General features: G+C 43.3%; 1 protein-coding gene across 1 annotated transcript; it reads right to left on the bottom strand.

The window, feature by feature from the left end:
• Window positions 1–461: 461 nt before the first annotated feature.
• LOC145712075 (uncharacterized) lies at window positions 462–17,720 on the bottom strand. The gene is given in 9 exon segments (XM_081789762.1): window positions 462–2,647; window positions 2,650–4,419; window positions 4,452–5,108; window positions 5,111–8,442; window positions 8,445–12,759; window positions 12,762–16,066; window positions 16,069–16,449; window positions 16,518–16,637; window positions 16,786–17,720. Coding segments are annotated over 9 exon segments (16,836 nt in total). The 5' UTR covers window positions 17,687–17,720; the 3' UTR covers window positions 462–592.
• Window positions 17,721–21,989: the final 4,269 nt, after the last annotated feature.

Genomic DNA, 21,989 nt, shown 5'->3' on the forward strand with positions numbered 1-21,989 from the left:
TTATGAGCTCCGAGCATACATTCGTCTTCATCCATACAGTTGAATCCGTCACCAGTGAACCCCTCATTGCAGAAGCACTTATAGCTGCCTTGAGTGTTCAAGCATCGGCTATTTTTATGACAGCTATCGATTTTCTCCGCGCACTCGTTGATATCAACACACATGAATCCATCGCCAGAGTAGCCAGATTTACATTCGCACTCATAGCTGCCGTCAGTATTGAGGCATTTAGAGTCTTGCGAGCATTGATGAGTTCCAAGAGCGCACTCGTTGATATCGGAACAGGTGAATCCGTCTCCAGTGTAGCCACTGCCGCAGCGACAGTCAAATCCTCCGTTGTTATTGACACAGTCTGCTGACGGGGCGCAGAAATCAATGCCGACAGAGCACTCGTTCACATCAACACAAGATCGCCCATCACCAACGTATCCGTTAGTGCAGCTGCATGAAAATCCTCCAAATTCATTCAGGCATCGGCTACCAATCACAGCGCAATTATGAATACCAAGAGCACACTCATCAATATCCTGGCATGAATAACCATTTCCTCGAAGGCCTCGTTTGCAGTTACAGATGTAGTTGCCAACAGTATTTATGCATTCTGCTTCAGGGTGGCATTTATGCTGAGACGTGCTGCACTCATCTTGATCTTTGCATTTACCATCAACCATAATGTATCCGGAGACGCAAATGCACGCGTAGCTACCGTCAGTGTTTTTGCAAATGCTATTTTTGCCACAGATATTTTTATCTTGTGAGCACTCATTAATATCCATGCATTCGCCTGAAACAGACTCGTATCCCGCAGAACACGAGCATTCATAAGATCCAGGAGTGTTGGTACAGTCTGAATTGTCGCCACATGGATTGTTAGCGCACTCATCAATGTCATCACAATTTTTAAACCCATCACCTTCGTATCCGTCTGGACACTTGCATTTATAATATCCGTCTCTATTTTTGCACTGAGCAAGTTTATGACACGAATCTTCTTCTTCGCATTCATCGATGTCAACACATTTCGAGTCGACAAGCTCATGACCTTCTTCGCAAGTGAGTTCAAATCCTCCGAGTCTATTTTCACAACTTCCACCTTTTGAATGACAAGATCGTCCGCCTGACATTCGTTGAAATCAGCGCAAACGAACCCGTTTCCGACAAATCCATCTTTGCAGGCGCAAGAAAAGCTTCCTTCTGTATTCTCGCAAGAAGCATTTTCGTGACAAGAGTTAACAAGTGAGCACTCATTGATATCGGCACAAGTGAAACCCGAGCCCTCAAAGCCTTCATTGCACATGCAGTCGTAAGATCCATCTGTATTAGCGCAAGAAGCGTTCTTATCACACTCATGGCTTCCATCAGAGCATTCATTATTATCGACACAGATTTGACCGTTTCCTTGGAATCCTTGTTCGCACTTGCACTTAAACGATCCTTCAGTATTTTTGCACTTCGCATTCTCGTCACAATTGTGAGAGCCATTTTTGCATTCGTCGACGTCGCGACATTTACCCTTCTTGTCCATTTCAAGACCGTCAACGCATCTGCATTCGAAATCCTTATCGTTCAAATCGACGCAATATGCGGATTTATGACAATCAGCCTTTTTGGTCGCACACTTTCCAGTTGGTTTGCACTTGGTTACTCCATCGCCAGAGTATCCGACGAGACAAGAGCAAGAATAAGAACCGATGGTATTAGTACACTGAGCAAACTCAGCGCATGGATTTTCATCGCATTCATTGACATCAACGCAGAAATCACCATCATTTCCACTGTCGGCAAAGCCGTCTTTACACGTGCACTTGAAGGAGCCTTCAGTATTTGTACAGATAGATTGGCCAGAACAAGCATCTTCAAGGCATTCGTTGACGTCGACACAGCTAAAGCCATCACCACTGTAACCAGTATCGCACTCGCATCTGTAATTTCCAGAAGTGTTGATACAGTTTGCATTAGCAGAGCATTCATTATCACCGGAAACACACTCGTCGATGTCAGCGCAGTCAATACCGTTACCGGCGAAACCATCCGAGCAAGAGCAAATGAAAGAGCCGCTTGTATTCTCACAATTTGCATTGTTGCCACATGGATGAGAGTCACACTCGTCGATGTCAATGCATTCTCCGCTAATCATTGAGAAGCCCTCAGAGCAACTGCACGAGAAACCGCCAAAGAGGTTCGTACATTCCTGGTTGTTTCCACATACAAATGGCATTAAACATTCGTTGATGTCGTCACAGGATTTTCCATCGCCTGAAAGGCCAGAATCGCACGTGCATTTGAAAGAACCGAAAGTGTTAACACAATCAGCATTTCCGTCACATAAATTAGAGATGTCACATTCATTGATATCCGTGCAAGAACCGTCAATCATCTCGAATCCAGCTTCACACGTGCATTCGTAAGATCCCTCGGTATTTCGGCAGTTTGCAAAGAGACCACAAACATCAGCATCTTCAACACACTCGTTGATATCATCGCAGTTAGCTCCAGCGTATCCAGCAAGGCATTCACAGTTGTACGATCCTTCGCTATTAATACATCTCTCACGATTAGAGCAAGTATTAACATCAATACATTCGTTGATGTCATTGCATTGTTGACCATCTCCGGCGTAACCATCTTTGCACCTGCATTTAAAGCTACCGTATTTTTCATCTTGCAATCAGCGTTAGAATCGCAGTCATGATTGCCAGTGTTGCAAAGATCTTCAAGCTCACATCCGCTTCCAAAGTCTCGGAATCCGTCGACACAGTCGCACTCGAAAGAGCCTTCAACGTTCGAACACATACTGTCATTGCCGCAGACATTGTCGATCGCGCATTCATCGATATCAACACAAGCGTTGTCTTGTTTCTCGAATCCAGGAGGGCAGAAACATTCGAATGAGCCAATATTGTTGACACAGTAAGCTTTGTAACCACACTGAGAGTTTTCACATTCGTTGATATCCTGGCAATATCCGTTGTTGTCCTCGTAACCGATGACACACGCACAAGTGTAGCTTCCTGGGGTGTTTTTGCACACGCTATTGACACCGCAGAAGAGCTCAGACTTAGCACACTCATCAACATCCTCGCAAGAACCGTCATTGTTTTCGATAAATCCTTGGGCACAGACACAATCGTAGCTTCCGAAAGTATCAGCGCAAACTTCGTTATCGCCACAAACACTATCATTTTCTCTACATTCATCGACATTATAACAATTGAATCCGTCTCCGGTAAAACCGTCGGTGCAAGTGCAATCGTAGCTTCCGGCAACGTTGGAGCAATCCGCATATTTGCTGCAAATGTTTTCACCGGCACATTCATTGATGTCCTTGCATTTCTCACCATCACTTTCGAATCCGGTTTTGCAAGTGCAGTCAAAGGATCCGATTGAATTAGAGCAGACTGCGTGTGCTTGGCAAGCATTCTCTTCAGAGCATTCGTCAACATCTTCGCAGGTAACTCCGTCACCCGAATAACCCTTTTTACAGACGCATTTGAAACTTCCTTCAGTATTCTCGCATTTCGCGTTTTCATCACAGTTGTCTGTTTGAGCATTACATTCATCAATGTCAAAGCACTGTAGTCCATTACCGCCATAGCCATCAGAACAAGAGCAAACAAACGAGCCGACTGTATTTTTACAAGAAGCATTGCTGTCGCAAGGATCTTCAGAACACTCATCGACATCTTCGCAGTTTTCACCGCCATAGCCAGGATGGCAATTGCAATTATAAGATCCGGAATTATTCTCGCAACTGGCGTTTTCTGTGCAGGAGTCAAGTCCAAGTGCACATTCGTCGATATCTGCACATGAGCTGCCTTCTTTTCTAAATCCAGATGGACAGACGCATGTAAATCCTCCGTCAGTATTACTGCAAACTAAATCACCGGTGCAGTTATCCTCTTGAGTTGAACACTCGTCGATATCATCACATTCATCGCCTGCGTATCCATTTCTGCAGGAGCAGACAAATGATCCTTGGATATTTTCACAATCTGCATGCATGGGGCAACTGCTATCAACTGCGCATTCATCGATATCTTCGCAAGCGTATCCGTCGCCAGTAAAACCAGCATTACAGGAACAAGAGTAACCACCAGACGTATTTGAACAAGCTCCATTAGACGAGCATTTATGAGTACCATCATCACACTCATTAACATCCACGCAATCACTATTTGAAAGAGTGTAGCCATCGTGACAAATGCACTCGATATTTCCATCGATTTCGGAGGCATCCGAATGTGTTGGACACTCAAGAACAGCTCTGTTGGAAGCAGCGGGATTAACACAGGAGCCGTCGATTTTCTGCCAGTAGTCCTTGCAGACACACTTTGACCCACCTGCGAAATTTACACATTTTTCGCCAGATGCGCATTCCGATAGACCAAGAGCGCACTCATCGATGTCGATGCAGATTTCTCCGTCTTTTCTGAATCCTGGGATGCACTCACATGAAAAGATCCGATTGTATTTGAACAGACTGATTGGGGAACGAGAGAACATGGCTGATCGACAATGCATTCGTTAATATCAGCGCAGATGCCGTTCACTCTCTTGAAGCCAGCTTTACAGCTGCAAGAAAAGCTGCCAACTGTATTTTCACAGTTTTCTCGAACCTTGCAGTCAGCAAAACCTTCGTCACACTCATTGATATCTTGACATACTCCAGCGATCATTTCGAAGCCAGCATCACAGCTGCAGTCGAAGGATCCAACAGTATTAGTACACACGCTATTATCTGGGCAAGCATCAGCTAGAGAGCACTCGTCAATATCTGAACATGTCAATCCATTTCCAGTGAACCCTGGTTTACAAGCACACTCAAATCCAGGGCTTGTATTTTTACAAATAGCCTTGGCGTCACATGGATTCTCTTCGCACTCATTGATGTCGACACATTCTATTCCATTTCCAATAGTTCCATCGGGGCAAATGCAGTCATGTGATCCAGGAGTATTGAAACAATCATTCCCGTTGCAGATATTTTCGATCTTGCATTCGTCAATATCGGTACATTTTCCATCGACGAGCTCGTATCCGTCAACGCAGGAGCACTCGTAGGATCCAACCGTATCGGAACAGATGCTATTTGATCCACAGATATTTTTTGGAGAGCACACTCGTTAACGTTGTCACAAGATTGTCCATTGCCAATGAAACCACTCATGCAGGTGCAAGAGAAAGAACCTGGAGAATTGTTACAGACAGCGTTTGGACTACAGTCACTTTGTGCTTCGTCACACTCATCAATGTCGATACACTGAAGAGCGCCAAGTTTTTGGTATCCATCATCGCACTGGCAGTCATATCCACCAGCAGTATTGACACACTGAGAATTCTCGCCACATTTGTTTTGCCCGTTCTCACACTCGTTTATGTCCTCGCAGTAAACGCCATTACCGGAGAATCCATCATCACAAAGACACGAATATGAACCCGCGGAATTCGTGCAGCTAGCATGAGCCGAGCAGGGGTTGTTCTCACACTCATTGATGTCGTTACATTTTCCGTCATCGAGGACAAAACCATCTTTGCAGATGCACTCATAACTACCGGGCATGTTCAAGCAATTAGAGTTATCTTGGCATGTTGATGAATCCGTACACTCGTCAATATCCGAGCAAGAAACGCCATCTCCTTGATAGCCATCGTTACATTTGCACGAGTATGATCCATTATCGTTAATGCAGTTTGCATTTTCATGACAGTTGTTGACTCCCTTGCATTCATCAATGTCATTGCAGACTCCGTCAATTTCTTCAAATCCTTTCGCACATTGGCAGAAATAGCTACCTTTTGTGTTTTGGCAGTCGAAGTTTTTGCCGCAGTCACTTGTTTTAGTCGAGCATTCATCGATATCATTGCAGAAAAAGCCGTCACCTTCAAGTCCTGGAAGACAAGAACATTCATATCCTCCCTGAAGATTATTGCAAGAAGCCATTTGGGAGCATGAGTTTTCTCCAGATTCACATTCGTCAATATCAGTACATATTTCGCCTGAACCGGCATAGCCTGATCTGCAGTTACATTCGTATCCACCGTTAGTATTCACACAGGCAGCATTGACATCACATCGATGATCGCCGTTACTACATTCGTCAATATCTCTGCACTGATCACCAGTTTCCATGAATCCAGGTTTGCAGTGACAAATGTACGAGCCGAAAGTATTATGGCAGTCTCTCTGGCCACAGATACTACCGTTGCCACATTCATTGATGTCGGTGCAGTGTTGCCCGTCACCGGTAAAACCATCTCTGCAGGTACACGAATATGAACCAACTGAATTTGTGCAAGAAGCGTTTTCATCACAAGGATCAAACGTGCATTCGTCGACATCGAGGCAATTTTTACCATCGCCATCGAATCCAGATTTGCATTGGCAGCTGTAAGATCCGTCAAAGTTCTGGCACTCCGCATTTTTATGACAAGAATTTTTTCCAGTAGCACACTCGTTTATATCGGTACAGAAAGTTCCGTCACCAGAGTAGCCATCTTTGCAGGTGCACTTATGACCACCGAAAGTATTCTCGCAGTCAGCATTGAAATCGCAACTGTGAGTGTCAAGCAGGCACTCATTCTGGTCCATGCAGACAAACCCGTCGCCACTGAATCCATCTTTGCAGATGCAATCATATGTTCCAGCGGTATTGAAGCAATCAGATTTTTCGTGACAATTGTGTCTGTTGGATTCGCACTCGTTAACATCTTGACAAACTTTTCCATCGCCAGAGTATCCCAATTTACATTGACATGCATACGAGCCAAGGGTATTTAGACAGTTGGCATTTTTGTCGCAGCTGTCAGTTCCTGCTTGGCATTCGTCAATGTCGATACATTTTCCGGAAGAAGACATTCTGAAGCCAGAATCGCAAATGCACTCATGACTTCCGATAGTGTTTTTGCATGTCGCATGCGATCCACAAGTCGATGGAGAAGCGCATTCATTAATATCAACGCAAGAAAGCCCGTTTCCAGAGTATCCAGAATTGCACTTGCAGCTAAAAGAGCCTTCCAAATCGGTGCACTTCGCATTCGTATGACAGTCGTCTAAGTTCAAAGCGCATTCGTTGACATTGTCGCAGCTCTTTCCGTCACCGACAAAGCCAGATTTGCAAGTACAGGTGAATGATCCCTGAGAATTGTCGCAGGTAGCGTGCTCGGAACAATCATGTAGACCCATTTTGCACTCATCTTTGTCATCGCAACTGTACGAGCCAAAAGTATTGAAACACGCAACATCGCAATCATGGGTGCCGCTGCTACATTCATCAACATCTCTGCAATTTTCAGGATTTCCGAAGAATCCCTCAGAACATTCGCATTTAAATGATCCATCTGTGTTGACACAAGATGTAAGTTTCTGACAGTTATGTGAGCCCTGAAGACATTCATCATCATCAAAACAGCTGAGTCCACTTCCATCGTATCCTTCGTTACAGGAACAAGTGAAACTGCCTACGGTATTAGAACAGGATGCGTTTTCATCGCATAAATTAGCGTCGCATTCGTTGATATCCGAGCATTCGATTCCGTCTCCTTCAAAGCCGTCCATGCAGTCGCACTCAAACGAACCGTGAATATTGATGCACTCTGCATTTGCCGCGCAATTATTTTCACCAGTAGCGCACTCATTGACGTCAGAGCACATGAATCCATTTCCTTCAAAGCCAGCTGAGCAAGAGCAGTAATATGATCCGATAGAGTTCTCACAAGAAGCGTCTGGGCTGCATTCGTGAGTTAGAGCTTCGCACTCATTTGTGTCTCTGCAAGTGAAACCGTCACCAGTGTAGCCGGATTTGCAAGTACAGGTATGAGACCCATCAGTATTATCACAATTTGCCTTGTCGCTGCATTCATGTGATCCAGTGGTGCATTCATTGATGTCAACGCATTTGCCGTTTTTCTTTTCGTAACCGCCAAGACAAGCGCATTCGTAAGACCCAACAGTATTGACGCAGTCAGAGTTTTTGGGACAGAAAAATGAATTGATGCTGCATTCGTCAATATCCGAGCAAACCTTTCCATCTCCTTTATAGCCAGCTTTGCAAGAACATGAGTAGGAACCAAAAGTATTGAGGCACATAGCATCCTCGTGACAGACATCAACTTCAGTGTCACACTCGTTGACGTCCGAGCAACTCTGGCCATTCCCATCAAAGCCCGCGTTACAAGTACAGACGTACGACCCAGAAGTATCCGAGCACGTCGCATCAGCATGGCAATCGTGTTCGCCCGTGATACACTCGTTGATGTTGTTACAGATTTTGCCACTTCCAGAATAACCGGCTTGACATTGGCAACTGTATGATCCTCCGTTGTTGATACAATCAGCGACTTCATCACATCTGTGTGTACCATCAGTACATTCGTTATTATCAACGCAGGTCTTTCCATCGCCAGAATATCCATTTAAGCAAGAGCATGTAAAGCCTCCTTGTTATTAATACATCTGGCATTGTCGTCACAATTGTGTTTTCTAATATCAGTCTGAATACACTCATCGATATCCTTGCACTCGTATCCGTTGCCCATGTAACCAGAGTTGCAGTGGCAGAAATAAGAACCGTCTGTATTGTCACAAGTTGCATCTGCAGAACATGGCGAAAACTGGCATTCATCAATATCTGAGCATGAGAAACCATCACCTTCATAGCCAGTGGGACAAGAACAGCTATAGCTTCCGATTGTGTTCGTAAATCTTGCGACGGCGTGGCAATTATCAAGTCCTTCGGAGCGCTCGTTAATGTCATCGCATTCAATTCCATCGCCTCTGAACCCAGTTTTGCAACTGCATTCAAAAGAACCAACAGTGTTTTTACAATCCGCTGAGGCATGGCAATTATCTGTATTCGCAGTGCATTCGTCAATATCTCGACAAGTTTTTCCATTTCCGCTGAAGCCTTCGTTACAAGAACACACAAATCCAGGAGAACTGTTAGTACAAGATGCGTTACTGTCACAATCATGATCGCCAGTATTACATTCGTTGATATCAGCACAGTTTTGACCATCTCCCTCGAAGCCATCATCGCAAGAGCAGCTGTAACTTCCATCAAGATCAGTGCAAATGGCATTATTGCCACAGACCTTTGCCTTCAAGCATTCATTGATGTTATTACAGGTTTCGCCGTCACCAGAATAACCGTTGTTACAGGTGCAGGTGAAGCCCCCGTAAGTATTCATGCAAGAAGCATTTTCATGACAATTATTAGTTCCTTCGAGACATTCATTGACATCGACGCACTTATCTCCATTCATCACAAATCCCTCATTACAAATGCAGTCGTAAGAACCCTTTGTATTAACACAGGATGAATTTTCGTCGCAGTTATCTTGCTTGTACATACACTCGTCAATATCGAGGCAATCTCCTGCTGCACGAAGGAGTCCATATTTGAAGAAGCCAGGCTTACATTTGCAATTGTAGCCGCCTTTTTCATTCACACAGATTGAATTTCTTCCACAATTATGCATTGAACCAGCGCACTCGTCGACATCATCACAAGTCTCACCGTCGCCTTTGAACCCTGGAAGGCAAATGCATTCGTAAGAGCCAAGGGAGTTCATACATCTAGCATTTTTATCACACGAATTTGTGTTTTGTGCACACTCGTCCACATCAGAACACGTTTTTCCGTCTCCAATGAAACCTGGTCGGCAGCTGCAAGAGTAGCTTCCAACTGTATTTTTACAGTTCGCGTTTCGACTGCAGACGTCAGATTTAGTGCACTCGTTTATATCCACACATGAAGAACTGGAACTATCGAATGAAAAGCCCTTGTTGCACTCGCAGTTAAAAGAACCGATTGTATTCAAGCAAGTACTGTTTTCCATGCAGTCATGCGATCCAGTGGAGCACTCATCAATGTCGGAGCATGTTTTGCCATTTCCAGTGAATCCATTTTTACAAGAGCAAGCATAGGAAAATATGCTGTTAGTGCAAAGAGCATTTTTGTCGCAGCTTGTAGAAGTCTGGCACTCGTCGATATCTTCACAGATGACACCGTTTCCTTGAGATCCAGCTCTGCAGCTACAAGTGTGACTTCCTTTAGTATTCTTGCAATTCGCATGTTCGTGACATTTGTGAGTTCCCATGGAACATTCGTTAATATCGACACAAGTTTGCCCGTCTCCACTAAAACCTGGCTTACAGGTGCACTTATAAGAAGCATCATCGTTTGAACAAGTCGCATCCTGCGAGCAAGAATGAGTTCCGCGAGCGCATTCATTAATGTCGGTACATATTTCGCCATTCCCATCAAAACCAGCAAAACACTTGCAACTATAACTGCCATTGTTATTAATACATTCAGCATTTTTATGGCAAGTATGCGCTCCAGTGGAACACTCGTCAATATCGATGCAGGATTTTCCGTCACCCATATAACCTTCGTTACAATCACAGACGTAGCTGCCAATTGTGTTGGCACAAGATGCCATTTTCGAGCATGGACTTGAGGAGCACTCGTCAATGTCACTGCATTCAAAACCGGTTTGACCATAGAAACCAGCGTTACACGAACATGTGTAAGATCCAATGGTATTGGAGCAAGATGCATTTTCGTCGCAGTTATGATTCTCATTCAAGCATTCATCGACATCCGTACATTGGCGTCCGTTTCCACTGTAGCCCTCGTTACAAGTGCAGGTGTAGCTGCCAACATTGTTGGAGCAGAATGCATTATCGCTGCACATATCGTTGTTTGTTGCACATTCGTTGATATCAACACAATTTTGTCCATTTCCAGCATAGCCTTGGTTGCAAGAGCATGTGAAAGAGCCTTCGGAGTTGGAACAAGTTGCGTCTTTTGAGCATGGGTAGATTCTTCCTTCGCATTCGTTGATGTCAACACAGTATGAACCATCGCCTTCAAAACCGTTCTTACAAGTGCATTGATATCCGCCATCGAAGTTGTCGCATTTTGCATTAATATCGCACATATCAAGCTGACACTCATTTACATCTTTACACAATTCGCCGTCGCCTGTGAATCCATCTTCACATCGGCAAACGTAAGATCCATCAGTATTCGTGCAGTAAGCGTTGTCACCGCAATCATTCTCTCCTTCGCATTCATCGACATCTTCGCATGTTTCGCCATCACCTGAGTAACCAGAATTGCAAGTACAAGAGTACGAGCCGGGAAGATTCTTGCACGTAGCGTCTTCTGAGCAAGTAAATTCGTCATCACACTCGTTGACGTCGTTGCACTGGACTCCATTTCCAATCCATCCGTCTTTGCAGATGCAATCAAAGGAGCCTTTAACATTGAGGCATTCGCCATTGATGCTACAATAGTGGTCGCCCGTCTCGCACTCGTTGAGGTCAACACATTTACCATTCTCGTCGAAAACATAGCCAATAAGACACTCACATTCGTAAGAACCAATGGTATTTTCGCAAGCAGCGCTCTTACCGCATGGTTTGTCTTCACACTCATTGATATCATTACACTTATTGCCATCTTGAGTGAAGCCCTCTAAGCATGAACAAGTATATGATCCTTGAGTATCTGTACAGATTGATCCAACACTGCCGCAGGGTTTCGCGAGACACTCATTTATATTCGAGCAGACACCGTTATTGTCTTTAAATCCAGGTTTACAAGAGCAGCTGTATGAGCCGACGACATTTTCACATCTGGTATTAGCTCCACAAGGATTTTTCAAACACTCGTTGATGTCCTCGCAGATTCCATTAGACTTTTCAAATCCTTCATTGCAACTGCATGAGAAAGAACCGATTGTATTGGTACAGAAGCTGTTCTCAGAACATGGCGAAGAAGCACATTCATCGATGTCTTCGCAGCTATATCCATTGCCTTCAAATCCGTCAAGACATGAGCAAGAGTAGGATCCTGGCTTGTTTTGGCATTGAGCATTTGCATGACAAGAGTCAATGCCAGCCAAGCATTCGTCAATATCCACGCATTGGCCGTTAACCTTTTTGTATCCAGAAAGACAGACGCATTCATAAGAACCTTGCTTATTTGAGCAGCTGGAATTGACTCCGCAGATTCCAGCTTGAGCGCATTCATCAATATCTTGGCATGATTTTCCATCTCCTTCGAAACCATCATTACAGGAACAAACAAACGAGCCATAAGTATTCTTGCAAGAAGCTTTGGCATGACAGTTTTCATGCGTGAGACATTCATTCTCGTCCTCACATGAGAAGCCGTCTCCGATGAAACCTTCGTTGCAACTGCAAGTGTAACTACCGACGGTGTTCTGGCAAGTTGACTCCAAGTGGCATGTATTCGCTCCCGTGGCGCACTCATTCACGTCATTGCAAAGGAAGCCGTTTCCGGTGAATCCATCATTACAGATGCAAGAAAATGATCCTATTGTGTTGACACATTTGCTATTCTCTGAACACTTTGCGCTCTGGTCTTGGCACTCATCAATGTCAGAACATTGAAGGCCATTGCCAATGAAACCTTCTTTGCAGGTGCATTCAAATGAACCTTCGGTGTTGATGCAGTTTCCATTGCTGGAGCAGTTATGCGTTCCAAGTGCGCACTCGTCTTCATCCCGACAGAAAAGACCAGTTCCGCTGTATCCGGTGTTACATGTGCAGGAATATCCTCCTTCGACGTTATCGCAAGTGGCGTGTTTGTGGCAATTACTTGTTTCAAGAACACATTCGTTCACATCTACGCAATCAAATCCATCGCCAGTGAAGCCATCAAAGCACTCACAAGTGAATGAGCCCTGAGTATCCATACATTTAGCTCGAAGAGCGCATGGTTTTGGAGACATTCGTTAATATTTGAACACGCAGTTCCATCTCCCTTGTATCCACTGTTACATGTACACTCAAAGCTTCCGACTGTATTTGAACAAGTTCCAAAGATGGAGCAGGTATGGCTCCCTGCCTGACATTCATCGACATCTTCGCATGTTTGACCATCGCCAGCGAATCCTGAATTACAGGTGCATTGAAATCCGCCCTCTGTATTGAAACAAGTTGCGTTTTCATCGCATCTGTCAGCATCTTCACATTCATTGATGTCAGTACAAGTGAACCCATCGCCGAAGAATCCTGATTTGCAGTCGCATTTATAATCGCCAGATTCAAAATGGCAGATAGCGTAAGCGTCGCATTCATTATTATCAAGGCAAGCTTCGCCACTGAGACAAGTTATTCCGTCACCAAGGAAATCTTCTCTACAGGTGCATTCAAAAGATCCTTCAGTGTTTGTACAGTCAGCATTTTCCGAGCAAGTGGAGATTCCAGCCTCACATTCATCAATGTCAACGAAATTAGCACCAAGTTTCTTGAATCCCGCATTAGCAGTGCAGAAATACGATCCGATAGTGTCAGTACAGTATGAGTTCGCTCCACAAATGTCTACGATATCACATTCATTGAGATTCACACAGTCGTATCCAATGTTTCCATCAGTTGAGACATCAACAAAACCAGTCAGACATTTGCACTCGTAATCACCGAATCGATTCATGCAAGTAGCGCTTACTGAGCATTCGTTTTCTTGCATGCACTCATTGATATCGTTGCAAGATTTTCCGTCGCCGAAAAAGCCAGATGGACATTCGCAGGTATAAGATCCTTTTGTATTTGAGCAAGTTGCAATAGAATGGCAGTCGTTCTCTTCGTCACACTCGTTTATATCAAAGCATTTTCCTTGTGCGGTTTCTCGGAAGCCAACTTTACAGGAACAACTGTACGATCCGAAACTATTCTGACAGTTGCTGTTTTCAGGACATGAATCGCTATTGAGACACTCATCAACATCAGAACAAGTGAATCCGTTTCCATTGAACCCATCTCTACAAGTGCAATCATATGAGCCGTCAAGATTTGAACACTGAGCATTGGTATGACAACTATCTATGCCCATAATACATTCGTCGATATCTTCACACTCGTACTCACTTTTCTTCGAGTATCCAGATTTGCAGTTGCAAACGTATGTTCCTGGCTGGTTGACACAATCAGCTGATGTCGGGCACTGTGATGATCCGTTTTCACACTCGTTGACATCATTGCATGTCATGCCGTCTCCAGAGTAACCGTCATTACAACTGCAGTTGTAGCTTCCATCGGTATTAGAACACTCTGCATTGCGGCTGCAAGGTTGCAAGAGGCATTCATTAATGTCTGAGCAGACGATTCCACTTCCACTGTAGCCACTGTTGCAAGAGCAAGAATACGATCCAATAGTATTCGCGCAAGACGCATTCTGATCGCAAGGATCATCTTGGCATTCATCAACATCGTTACAAGAAAATCCATCTCCGGTGTATCCATTCAAGCAAGAACATTCGAATGAGCCAACTGTATCCTGACAACTTGCTCTCAAGTCGCAAGGAGATGCAAGACACTCATTGATATTGACGCAATTACCGTTTTTCTTTTCATACCCGCTGTTGCAGTTACACAAATAAGAGCCCTCTGTGTCAATGCATTCTGAATTCGCCATGCATGGAGACGAAGAGCACTCATCAATATTTTCACAAGTGGATCCATCACCAGAGTAACCTTCTTTGCAAATGCAGGAGTAAGATCCGATAGTATTCGTGCATTGTGCATTTGACGAGCAGTTGTTTTCACCATTACATTCATTGACGTCCTGACAATTACCGTTCGAGTCAAAAGTGAAGCCATCTTTACAGACGCATCGAAAGCTTCCAATAACGTTGACACAATTTTCATTTTCTGAACAAGTTGAAGTTCCGTCAGAACATTCATTAATGTCAGCACAGATTTCGCCTTCTTGAACGAAGCCTGGTTTGCAGTCACATCGGTATCCAATTGGCAGATCTATGCAATTTTGGCGGATTCCGCAGGTATTTTTGCTCGCATCTTTACATTCGTTGATCAAGACAAGTTCGCATTTTCTTCCATTTCCCTTATAATTATCATCGCAAACACAAGTGTAGCCTCCGATCGTATTGTTGCAAGTGGCGTTTTCATCACACTGATTGGCGTTCTCATCAGCGCATTCGTCGATATCATCACAAACAGAACCGTCACCCTTGAATCCATTTTTGCAAGTGCATGAATATCCACCATTAGTGTTTTTGCAATTAGCATTCGCGTCACATGTTCCAGGAAGTAGACATTCATCAATATCTTCGCAGATTTTGCCATCGCCGCGGAATCCCTCTTTGCACTTGCATTCATACGAGCCTTCTGTATTCATGCACCACGCGTTTCTTGAACATTGAGCCTTGCTTCTTCTTGATCTTGCTCCGAGGAAAAGATCCATCATAATTTCCATTGGGATTACTTCAAAGTTAGCGGCTTCACATTCATCGATGTCATTACATATTTGGCCGTCGCCTCTAAATCCTGGATTGCAATTGCATCTGAATCCACCGTTGGTGTCAGTGCAGGACGCATTTGCGTCACAAGGATCATCAAGGCACTCGTCGATGTTCTGACATTGACCATTTTCGTATTTGAAGCCTTCTTGGCAAATACAGTCAAATGAACCGATGGAATTGATGCAGGTTGATTTCTTTGGGCAGATTTTGTTGAGAGAACATTCATTTACATCCTCACATGATTTTCCATCTCCGCTGTAGCCTGTATTACAATTGCATTCAAAGGAGCCGACGAGATTTTGACAAGTTGCATTAGCATCGCAAGGGTCTTCAGCGCACTCGTCAACATCTTGACAAAGACCAGACTCGTTATATTCAAAGCCAGTCTTGCATGCGCATTCGTAGCTACCAACAGTGTTCGAGCAGTCTTCGTTCTCAATGCATGGATTTTGTTTGCATTCGTTTATATCCTCACAGACTCCGTTTTTCTCTACATAGCCGGACATACATGAACAAATGAATGATCCGATTGTATTTCTACAATTTTGCATTGGCTTGCACGGATTACTAAGGCATTCGTTGATATCGGTGCACGTTTTGCCGTCTCCAGAATATCCATTCTTGCACGAGCAAATAAATGAGCCGATTGTATTGACGCAATCAGCGTTTTCACTGCATAGCCCTTTCATACATTCGTTGATGTCCGTACAACTCTTCCCATCACCAGTAAATCCAGCGTTACAGGAACAGCTGGCGATTCCCGAGTCACCGTACATTTTGCGTTTGCATCACAGACATCTTTTGCTTCACATGGATCAACATCAGACGGTCCATAATCGTAGTCGTAAGCGGTATTGAATACATCAGGTGCGTCGTAACTTTCCTGGACGTACTCGTCATATTCTGCCTTTTCTTTTGCCGTCATTGGTGTTGTGTGAGGCATATTACCACCAAAGTCAGCATCGTGTCCCTCATCAAAGCCAGCAAGTTTAGATTCCTCCTCAGGAGATCCGTAGTCATAATCATATGCCGAGTTAAAGACATCTGGCGCGTCATAGCTTTCTTGGACGTACGCGTCATATTCAGCCTTTTCTTTGGCAGTCATAGGGGTTGTATGTGGCATATTTCCGCCGAAATCAGCATGAGCACCCTCTTCGATTATAGAGTTACTAGCCTTTTGGCTTTAGTTGTTGTAGTTGTGGTTGTAGTTGTGGTAGTACTAGTAGTAGTAGAAGTTGTTGTAGTAGTTGTCGTGGTAGTACTTGTTGTAGTTGTTGTTGTTGTGGTTGTGGTACTTGTTGTAGTAGTGGTTGTCGATGTAGTAGTTGTCGATGTTGTTGCTGGAATTTCAGTCGTAGTTGGCTCTGGAGTTGTTGTAGTAGTTGTTGTTGTAGTTGTTGTTGTAGTTGTTGTAGTAGTTGTTGTAGGAGTTGTTGTCGTTGTTGTTGTCGTCGTTGTTGCCTTAGTTTTTGTTGTTTCTCTTTTTACATTTGATTCCATTTCCACGATATCCAGGATTACATTCACAAGCGAATTCATTTCCTTGTTTTATACAAGTAGCATTAGGACTGCAATTATTTTCCCCTGAGTCACAAGGATGCTCTTTTTCAGCCTCAGTACAAGTGAAGCCATCTCCAGTGTAACCGTCTTTACAAGTGCATGAAAACGATCCTTCAGTATTCAAGCAATCTGCATTTCGATCGCAGGGTTTCTTTTTGCATTCATTTATATCTCTGCATTTCTTGCCCTCAAAGCCTTCTTTGCAGACACAAATATGACCGCTGCCAGATTTCTCGCATTTCTCATTTTTCGGGTTGCAGTTATGGCTACCATCATCGCATGGATGAGCAGCTGGCTCAGAGGTATCGTATGATCCGTAATCGTTGTCGTAAGAATAATCGTAGTTGCCATACGAGGCAAAGTTCTCTTCATAATTTTCGTAATCATAATATGCAGCCATAACGGCATTGTACTCTTCATCAGTCTCTGGGTCAAATTCCACTGCGTAATCAGACATGTCAATTCCACTAACGTCGATTCCACCACCAAATTCACGTTTTGCAGCCTCCGTTGTTGTGGTATAAACAGTCGTGGTGCTAGTCGTGGTTGTTGTTGTAGTCGTTGTGGTCGTTGTAGTGGTCGTTGTAGTAGTTGTTGTGGTTGTAGTCGTTGTTGGAGCTTCTGTTGTTGTTGGCTCTGGGGTCGTTGTCCGTTGTGGAGCTTTGTTTTTCTTGTTCTTTCCCTTATTGCCGCCTTTATTCTTGTTTTTCTTTGACGGAGCGGGAGCGCTTTCCGGAGCAGAAGCAGGACTCTGAGGTCCGCCACTTCCCATTCCCCAAGCAGCTGCCCCCTTGAACTGATCACCAAGTTTCTCTTTCGCCATGGCCATCATCATCGCCATGAAATCGTCAGAGGGCTTGCTCATATCTTATAAGTGGTCTTTCTTTCCGTTTTAATAAATATTTAATAAAATAATAAAATTCATATTTTATTCACAGGAACTGTGTTTTGACCATTCCTGGTGTGAATGCATCAATTTTGTCTTTCGCTTTATCAGAGAAATCGCTGAGAATATCCTCTTGCGCATGGCTGAGCGCCGCCAGTAAAAGGATGATCCTGCTGGCTCTGGCCCTCATGGCGTCAAGTCTTCTTCAGAAATAGCTCTCTACAGAAGAAAAAAGGTTGATTTTTCCTTCTAGCGCATCTAGTAAATCCCTAACAAGAGTATTCTCTACTCCCGTTGGCGCGAGAAAACACCAGCCAAGTTGACCAGAGAAGAAGACGAAAGTCGCTCAGTGCGCCAATTTAGCGAAAAGGTGTTTACGTGTTGATGGGAATTGTGGGTTTATGAATGCGACCACCGAATTTATCTTTCCATTTGAGAGTCCTAAATAGAAGACTGACCTCGCGTGCAGAATTTTCGAGATTCACGTTTTTAAACAAACATTTATTGAACAGTTGATGCATTAAAACACATCATCTGGCGGAAATAAACTTTCATTTTTTTCTTCAAAAATATGTTGTTTTCAGAAAATACCCGAACATGGGACCAGAAAGCTCCAGAAAAGACAATGAAGAAAAGAATAAGTGAGGTCATTATGTTCCGAAATCGCTTTACTAAATTATTAACACTCCTTTATACCTATTTTGCTCTTTTATTCTAGTCTAGGTGTTCAAGATGATGATCTTTATTTCCTCCTTATTTGTTATGTTTTTGAAAGTCGTCTTTTTCATTTCTACCGCCGTTGCGAATCCAGCTGAAGATGCTTTCCGAATCATTTATCCTGGAAACATGACTTGGTACAATGCAAGAGATTTATGCGAAAATCAAGAGGGAGCTAAACTTGCTATTTTCGATAATGAAGCTCTTACTTGCAAGTAAGAAAATAACTTCCTTTATTGGTGCTGGTTATTGCTGCTTTAGCATTTCAACGCCTTCAAAGACTACAAAGCCTGGACAGGCATTTATGATCAGAGCGAAAGTGACAACGCTGGACGAGTTTGGACATCATCGGATGGTCAATCTCCTGGCTACATCAAATGGGGAGATGGGCAGCCCAGAAGTCGACACAATTTCGTTTGCGTTTCTTACGAGTCTGGCATTGATTTTCAAGACCGCCACTGCGCTTCAAAATTCACTCCATTATGCAGATATTACAAGCATTACCCGAAATATGAAAGTATCAACAATTTCACGCCGTCTTATCACACTGGGCCAGCGATAGATGATTATAGCAGGAAAGGGATGAATATAAAAGAAAATTAATATTATATAAGAGAAACTCAATTGTCGTCATTGGAGAATGTCAGCAAAAGAACTATATTTTTTCTATTGACTTGATGAAAAATTAAAATTCTTATGTCACATAAGTTATGTGTCTATGGAATTTCTTCTTTTGAAATTTTAATGTTCTTCTACATCTGTACTTTTGTCTCGAGATAACCCGCTTGAAGAGATAAGTGAAGCTTCAAGAGAATAAAAGTCAGATTAGAATGATATTTTTCTTGTTTTTCTGAGATTCGTAGACTCAAATCAATCAGAAATTGTGTTCAAAGTTTTCGATGAGATTTCAAAATTAAATTGGTTTGAAGCGAGAGATTTTTGCGTTGATTATGGAGCTGTACTCGCTACTTTTGATGATGCTCTTCAGTATCAAGCGGTAAAAGGATGAGATACGATTAACGACATTAGTAGGAAATCACTAATAATTGAGCTTTTTTCTAGCTTAGTAGGGTGGGACTATAAACGTAGAATGAAGCTGGGGATTTTTGACTATTGATAGTCGGGGTGAACAACCCTGAGGGCATTTAGATACCTCGAAGTCCCAAAATCTGCCAACTGAAATTGTAATTTTGAAGCCCAACTAAGCTTTTAGAGGCTGCCCACCAGTCTAGAGTAGCCCAGGCTCTGGCGGTTTGTGTGAGCCAAGAAAGTAGTGAGGGGATGATCTGGGGAGCTAGGAGCTCGAAGTTTGGGATCTCGACCATTAGGTACTTTTTCACAAAAAGTACACGATGTGTATCAAAAATGCCTCCCAAAGACTTTCTGAGGATGTTTCTTCATTAAAAATGTTCTGAAATCATTTGAGGTCATCTGAGGTCAGATCGGGTCACTTATCACTTTTTTCAATTTATCACAATTTTTGACCTCGAATGACCTCAAATGACCCCAAATGATTTCAGATACATTTTTTAATGAAGAAACATCCTTCTTTGGGAGGCATTTTGATCACATCGTGTACTTTTCTACACAATTGGTCGAGATCCCAAACTTCAAGAGCTCCTAGCTCCCCAGATGCATCTCACTTTTCTTGAGCTCAAATGAGCCAAATCTAGACTAGTGGGCAGCCTAAAAGCTTAGTTAGGGCTTCAAAATTACAATTTCGAAGTTGGCCAGATTTTGGGACGTCGGAGGTATCTAAATGCCCTCAGGGTACGAGATCACCCCGACTATCAATAGTCAAAATGATCCCCAGCTTCTGGGGATTCTAAAACTGTATTATAGTCCCACCCTACTAAGCTAGAAAAAGCTCAATTATTAGTGATTTCCTAGACATTAGGTTTTTAGAAGCGAAGTATTTTCGAAAATTATAATGTGTGGCTTGGGATTTATGACAAAAATGAAGGAAGCAACGCGAATCGTCTTTGGAGGGCCTCAGATGACACTGATCCTGGGTATTTCAACTGGGGTGCAGGCCAACCATCAAGTCCTTATAATCAAGTTTGTGTGAGCCACGAGCCTGGTGAGACAATGATCATGCAGGATCGACCGTGTGGAGACCATGCTACTTTTTAAAAAAGTTTCCTCTTTGCCGTTTTCTTGGACATTATCCAGCTTATGATACTATTCAAGATTATGTGCCGGATCATTATCCTTACACTTCTTTGTTTTCTAGCGAAGATTATTCTAGGACAGGGATGATAATGATTTTCTAGCATTTTTAAAATTTTCAGACATTCACCAACTATTCTATTCAATTAAAGAACACCAGGGGTGCATCTGTTTCTTGTCGCAAATAACAAGCTCAACAACAATGGAAATGAACTTTCAGTGTCTTTCAGAGGGATTCCTTCTTCTTTGTATTTCTGCTGACAAGTGGTATAAAAGGATGACTTGATAATAATGAAGACGGTAAGACGCGTGGGAACGCCATAAGACGAAGGTTTTGCTATCTGTTTTTGAGTTTGAACTTGAGTTTGCCTTTCCTTCGAATCGATAAATTTATTGGAGAGATTTTCGCAGAGACTAATACGAGTAAATATTGAACAGATTATTGGTGAGTGAGTGAGTCGACCTTCTGGCTAAAAACGCCCGCTTATTTTTACGAGAGGAGCTTTTGTTATTTTCAGAAGAGCCTTTTCTGTAAAGGAAAACGCTTCAGCATTCATTCAGAGGAAAAAATGGGCTACAACGAGTTGATTAACGAGTGTTCTCCGCACGACGCCATGGGACAGCCGCCTGGTAACTAATTTAGTAAACTTTCAATGCTGACTTTTGTTCGTAAGCTTATCAAACAGCCCCTTCTACTCCTGAGTTCAATCCAGCTCCCGTGGTTCAAGTCACTCAACCGAGGTCTTTTGCGACCGACCAACAGTTGCTCGATGTTGGATCACCTCTGAAAAAGTTCAAAAGATTCTCTACTTTATTTGTAAAAATTTATCGAACACTTTTTGAACTTGAAAAAGATGGGGAGCGGAAAGTGGAAAGTCGGATTGGTTGAATCCTGCTTCTCCTTGGAATGCTGCAAAGCTTACTGGTAAGCAAAGAAACATTCACAGCTGAAACTAATTATTTATTCGAAAAGGTGTCCTTGCTGCAGCTTGGCAGATACCTCCCGCGAATTGGGACTCGATTACGATCGAACCTTCTGGTTTACTTTCTTCTGCTGGCATGGTAAGATCCTTCATTTTCGGGAACTCGAAGATTGACTGCTTGTTTAGCCATGTTCCCAATCGCCTTCCAGCACCGAGAGTTGATCCGCCAACGGCACGGAATCATCGGCTCTGGCTGTGATGACTTCTGCACCTTGTTATGGTGCGCACAGTGCGTCCTCGCTCAGCACCATCTCCACATGAAGAAATGAAGAAGAGGGCAAACATGTTTTGACTGTTCTTTCCTGTTCTTTAGAAAGCAAATAGATATCCGAATACAGAACAAAGAGTAGATACCGAAATTTAAATTGATTTTCGTC

This window comes from Oikopleura dioica, chromosome 1 (genome assembly GCF_907165135.1).
Source record: "Oikopleura dioica chromosome 1, OKI2018_I68_1.0, whole genome shotgun sequence".
In the NCBI taxonomy this organism is placed as follows: domain Eukaryota; kingdom Metazoa; phylum Chordata; class Appendicularia; order Copelata; family Oikopleuridae; genus Oikopleura; species Oikopleura dioica.